The sequence below is a fragment of the Sinocyclocheilus rhinocerous genome, unplaced genomic scaffold (assembly GCF_001515625.1).
Source record: "Sinocyclocheilus rhinocerous isolate Xijiao unplaced genomic scaffold, SAMN03320098_v1.1 scaffold529, whole genome shotgun sequence".
Lineage (NCBI taxonomy): Eukaryota > Metazoa > Chordata > Actinopteri > Cypriniformes > Cyprinidae > Sinocyclocheilus > Sinocyclocheilus rhinocerous.
In genome coordinates, this window is record NW_015635521.1 from 314,349 (window position 1) to 320,916 (window position 6,568).

Here is a 6,568-nt window from a genome sequence, read left to right on the forward strand (position 1 = left end):
AATACATATGCATATTTTTTATACAGCTGTATATATAGAGTAAATAATGCACAAATCTGTACATAAATCTTCTGTTCCAGATTCATGCACATTATTTATTGTTAAGTCTTATTTAAATGTTTCTGTTCTCATGTCAGATATGTATGTATATGTATGTATGTATGCATGTATGTACCAAGAGCTTCTTAAAAACCACAACAAATTCCTTGTGTGTTTGCGCACACTTGGCGAATAAAGCTGATTCTGATTCTCTCGTTTTCCCCGTTAACTCCGCAATGCGATCCGCTCTGAACAGCTGGTAGACCGGCAGATGAAACACGTTATCCGGAATGGCTTTACTCAGCCAGGTTTCATTGAAGCACAGTGCAGCAGCGTATGAAAAGTCCTTGTTGGTGCGGGTGAGGAGAAGAAGTTCATCCGTTTTGTTAGGAAGGGTCGGACATTCGCAAGATGAATGCTTGGGAGTGCAGTTCGAAAGCCGCGTGCGCGGAGCTTAACCAGGGTGCCGGCGCATTTCCCTCTTCTGCGTCTGTACGCGCGTTTGAACAACATAGCTGTATCTCCGACTAGAATGTCCAACAAAACGTCCAAATAATCAAAAACCGGAAAGAAATATTGTCTGGGATGTGTTGCTTAATGTTAAGGAGCTCGTCTCTGGTAAATCATATAGAAGAAGAATGACAAAACTCAGAACAAACAATCAAAAACATCAGAAGAATTGCAGAGCTCAGCATCGTGGCTGCCATTTGCGGCGCCATCTCAGGGGCGGATTAAGGTGGTCAGGGGCCCCTAGGCTGCTCTTTGTGTGAGCCCCCCCACTGAAATGTATTTAGGGCCATACATGGTCCACATGCAAATAGTAAGGTGAACTGGCATACACACACATTGAGACAGCCAATCCTACAGTGTTTCCACTACATTCCCAGTGTCCCCACAGGATTTTGTGAGACTGTGGTGGGTGCACATTCGTTCATCTAGGGGGTTCCAGGGGTATGCCCCCCTGTAAGAAAATTTTGTTCATTTTAAATTTAAATGCATACATCTGGTGCATTTTGAGAGCAGAATCAAGTGACTAGATCAATGAAGAAATATGTGCTCTTGTAAACAATTTTGTGCTCTTGTAGTAGTTTATTTATTGGTTGCATAGATGTGAATGTGATGGTAGGGCTTAATTTTCACTATATACATTCTTATAAACGCTACAAATGCTATTCTATCAAGAACAGTGAATGATTTTCTCCTCATCTTTTGTTGTTTGATTATCATTAAAGTTGACACTTAACTCAAGAGACGAGACATGAGATTGGGTTCACGAGAACAAGATGAGGCGAGATTTTTACACATTTTTAAAAAAATTCTCAATGATCAAATACACGACTGGAAAAATAGTCTGCAGGTGCATTTTCAATTGTTTTAACTAATCATCTGGTAATAAATGCCATTTAGTTCTACATTCTGTGTATGAGTTATCATATGTAGTAAAAGACAACAACACTCAAGCACTGTAAAAGGTTTTGCCACAAACTCAACTGACTGGCTTCTCTCTTGTATCATTTCAGTCTCTTCAGATCTTAGAACTGTACATGAATTATGAGCTTCTAGAACATTTGACCTCCTAACTGACCGCCTTTTCACAAATTGAACATAGAAATAAAAAAAGGAAAAATGACAAAAAATAAAAAACATAGTTCTTTCTTAGTTGTATTAAGTGCAAACAATAAGTGCAGCCATAATCAAAAGCTACTCTCTCAATATTCAAAGTGCAAATAGAGACCAAATTTTCCAAGCATGATAACGAGCTATAGACAACTTCACAACCTATTATAGCCTACATACTAATAACAGCCTAGATATGTTATGTAGCCTAATTTGCGACCTTCAGAGAGTCGGTTTAAAAATGCAGGGAATTAAAATCGCTTTTACTTTCGGTTTCGATTTAACGATCGTGCGAACTCTCGGCGGTGCTGAGCGTGCATTCTACAATACAAGACATTAATTTTGTCAGAAGCTCTGCAACGAATCCTCCTTTAATGTTTCTTATGGGCCAATGAGGGTATTTTTTGTTCACGTTGAAGTAAATTTAAAATAATAAAAAAGCAGTCTGGCCAATCCGAGGCCCCTGCACACGTGGGGCCCCTTGGCTGCAGCCTAGGCAAGCCTGTGCATTAATCCACGCCTGTATATATGTATACAGTAACATAATAATATAATGATATAATAATATTTCAACAGTGGGCCTTACAGAATAACAAAGATTTGAACATTAAAAGAACCTTAGAGAGAAGTTACTAAATAGAGCTGTTAATGACCTTCCTAACATAAAAGGTGTTGGTGAAGTTGTTTAAAATTATATGTCGATTATCTCAACAGGGAGTAACTCATTTTATTTCCGTGCCAATTAGCAGAAATAGAATGCACAGGGCTGTGATTTGATTATTATGCAGTGGTTTGACAATGATAAAACAAAGTCAATGTCTCCCATTCAGACTCTGCTATTTAAAACGTGTGATCAGGTGTTCGCACCTTTGTATTAATAGAGCTGACTAGTTAAACCTGTCAGAGCTTTTTCCGCTGCTTGCTATTTCCACTTCTTTTTTGAACGTGTGAAGCAGCTGCTGTGTGTGATGGTGAAACAGCGTCACATTTTTAGAGCGATTGGAAATTTGATAATGAGATCAAAGAAAGATGCCTAAAAGATCATGACTGTCACTCACAATCGTGTCCTGCACTAGCAGTAAACAGCTTGAGCAGCTGCTGTCATCACCCCGACCAGGAAATGGAACAGCACAGAGGATCTGTACATTTTACGTCCTTTTTCAGGATCTTAATTCTAAGCTTATGTAAAACAACTGTTTTTTCAGAGTATTTGCTATGTCCTACTTGTCTATGATTTTGTACATTATGAATATCTTTCCAAGAAAGCATAATGACGGAGAGAATGTTGAATACAATCACAACTCATCTGCTCTATAATTAAACTTCAAAAATAATGAGAAGAAGGAGCCGACATTCTGTACAAATGCACAGTATTTTCTAATTACGCAAAGCAATCTTGTTCATTTTCTGTAGCATACATTTAATGAAAGAGAAGGAAACATTTTTTTTCTTTTTCAAAATGACTGGAACTGCTGAGGATAATGATGTTTTCTTTAATGATACTGTCCCTATTTTCTCCCAAGCAAGCACTATATTGTTGATTTATATATGATAAAATTTGATGGCAAAATACAGAAAAAAAACACCTGTATATAATCATTATGCTTTTGGCATTTTTCACAAATAAGGTATAAAATGAAACATTTAAACTCTTGTGTCAGTGAAAAGAGGTGCATAACCTCCTGAAAATGTTGAATGCGATCCTCAAAATAATCTAAAAGCAATTAAATCTACAACAGTGATTAATATTATGATAAATATTACAAAAGCAATTAGAAAGTCATACATTTATTTTAAATGTATTTTATACCACATTTGTGACATGTTAAAATACAATTTAAAACGCTTGATTTGTGTAATTTTATTTCTAGCACATTAAATTAACACCATAATTAATTAAACAAAATGTATCTATTAAACAAAAACCTTTGGAAGCACATTTAGCTAGCTAGTTTGGAGCAAAATATTGCTAGTTCTCATGCTATGTTCATTTAATCTCACATACCTCATATTTCTCCCTGAAATATATGGAATTGATGCATTTAATGTTTACTGTAACACTTTTTTAAGGACCAATTCTCACTATTAACTAGTTGCTTATCGTGCATATTACTAGTATATTGGCTATTTATTAGTACAAAGCATATATTAATGCCTTATTTTGTATGACCACAGTTTAGATCCCTTAAACCCACCCCATACCTGAATTTACAACTACCTTACTAACTATTAATAAGCAGCAAATTAGGAGTTTATTGAGGCAAAAGTCATAGTTAATAGTTAGTTAGTAGTGATAACTGGTCCTTAAACTAAATTGTGACCATGCTTACAAAAAATATAAATAAATAAATAAATTAATTAATTGGACAGCAAAATGTACTATAATCATAGATGGCGCCTTTTTAATTAACAATGATGTCAGACCTTTTTTGCTTAAAAAAAATTAAAGTTATTTTCACTGTTATCATTAAAAATGCAAGTGGCGTCACTGGTGCCACCGTCGACACCAGGAGGTTAAGCCCTTCTAAAAATACCTTATATGTGAACCCAGTCTTGATGAAGTTCTTCTCCAGGACATTGTCCAGGGCAGGATCCAGTTCTTCCCCAACATCTTCAATGAGTAGGGGACGCCCAAGAGACAAACTGTCCTCTAGATGGTTTCTGAAGTATTTGTGATTCAGTGAGGTGATCTGTGAAAACAGGAATACCTCATTACTGACCCAGCTCAAGTTCTGCTACTGGGGAAAGCTATTACCTGAGGTGGAGGTGATTTGTTATGAGGTCATACCTCTGAAAGGGTGTCTGACCTCTTAAAAATAAACCATGCATCAGTGCAAGCTGTGCATATTCAATTTTATTTTAACATGAATCGCAAGAATATAGATGTTGAACTTTTAAATATGCAGAGGCCTATTGCATCAAATTATTGTACCTTTACATATAATAGCAACATTAAAACCTATTTTAAAAACAGTGTAGCTTTTTAGTCATTTCAGTAGCAAGCTGCTTTTACCATTGACAGTATAGCATGATAAAGTGGATTTTATGTAGCATTTTAAAGGCAATACACAAAAACAACATTATGATATTACGATTTTACAAAAAAAAAAAAATCACTGTTTTTAACGCACTTACTGTATATAAATTATAGTGTTTTCATGATTTATTTGTGGTTTACTGTAACACCTTTTTAGATTGTAGTTTTTATTAGTATAGCTAACTATTTTTCAGACTGGTATAGCTAAGCTGTAGTTACAGGCTACGTACAATAATGAGTAGCTTGACAAGCTACAATTAAAGCGTTACATTTATCATGGAAAATACCTTCTTCAACACTGCAGTGCACTTCAAATTATCTATTGAACCACGCTGTGCAAATCATATTCCTATTAAGTGATCACCTGAAGCTCATTCTTGGACTCTTTGTTCTTGATCCAGATCTTTCCCTGGGTCTGGGGGCCAATCAGCAGGGGAAACCTGGCAGCCTTTGTAACAATAATCCCATTCTGGATGGACAGGTCATCATTGGGAAGCCCCTGTAGGTTCCATTCACTTACTGTGGGAGCGTCAATTAACATTTCAGTGAGATTCAGATTGGTCCTAAAAGGAATCCGACGGGACTTCATTTCTCTCTGCCAATCAGTGAGAAGGAAGTTGCGAAACACTTGATTAAAAGGTCCAGAGTAGGACAGGAAGGCTGTAGCCAGAACCACGTCACCTAAGCATGGGAAATGTAAAATTAGATTAAGACTTAAAAAATAGGATGAAACTCTATGTCACTGCTATATGGTTTTATGGTTTTATATGGTGCTATATGGTTTTAGCACATTGTTGCTAGGGTGATCTAGAGAGTTGCTAGAGTGTTGCTATGGTAGTTGATTACTGATAAAAAATAGCTATGTAGAAAGATTTGAGGTATCATTCATTTCTATACCACAGATGGTGCAGGATAAGGGCATGCTCAATGGAGTTCTGGGTGGTTCCTACAACAATGCCCAGGGGTGCGTTTCCCAAAAGCAACTATGGTCGCAAGTTCCGTCGTTACCAATAGAGTTCAATGGAACGAACCATCTCTGGGATTGATTACTTACAAAAAAGTCAACCCAATCGTGTTATTGCAAATAATATTGCCTGAAGGTTTTATGTAAACACATACCAACTAGTCGTTTGGTCTGAGCAGCGAACTCTTTACTAAGCTGTGTCCAACGCTCCTTCTCTCCTGCCAGCCCACTGATCAGACTAGAGGCGGTTTGCATCTTGTGTCGACACCTTTCTGCATCCTCCCGTAAAGTCTGAGGAAAAAGAGGGAGAGAAGGTAAAATGGATTCTGTCACTGTGCACACTGTGCAGCTGTGCTTGTTCACATTTATTGACTGAGAGTGTCAGTTTATTTCAGTGTCATTTAATGTGCCCTAACAAAATTCACATTGCCTTATCATTTAATAGACAGGTGTGGTTTCTCAGGACACCTGTTTCAGTGATATCTGTCAGGAAGTATGGAGATTTTATATATAAAAAAAAAAAATAATAAAAAAAAAATATACCTTTCTTCATTTTAATTCCCAGTGCAAATATGCCCACTTCTTTCAATGTGTGGAAACAGGTAAATTATAAAAACTACTGTATAAAGTCAAGCTAACGATGCTTTTGGGAAACACACCCCAGGTTGGGATCTTTTTTGCCTGTTTTATCATCTACTAGGTGGAAATTGTACTGTATGTTTAATCATTTTTACAATTTAATGACTAAATCCTATGATTTGACATTACTTTTCATAGTATAAATGGTAGAGACCATGTTATACAAAGCTACAGTAATAGTGATGCTTGCCTGCTAATAATACAAACACTAATAAGCACTCCCGATTTAATATCTTAGCTTTGCAGTTTATATTTAAAATAATGATATATAT

The 6,568-nt window shown here is 36.4% G+C and overlaps 1 protein-coding gene across 1 annotated transcript in view; it reads right to left on the minus strand.

The window, feature by feature from the left end:
- Positions 1-6,568, minus strand: part of LOC107746973 (dynein heavy chain 5, axonemal-like) — a 146,700-nt gene that overhangs the window by 47,564 nt on the left and 92,568 nt on the right. The window contains 2 exon segments of the mRNA XM_016561340.1: positions 4,191-4,346; positions 5,058-5,374. Coding sequence (XP_016416826.1) covers positions 4,191-4,346; positions 5,058-5,374 — 473 coding nt within the window.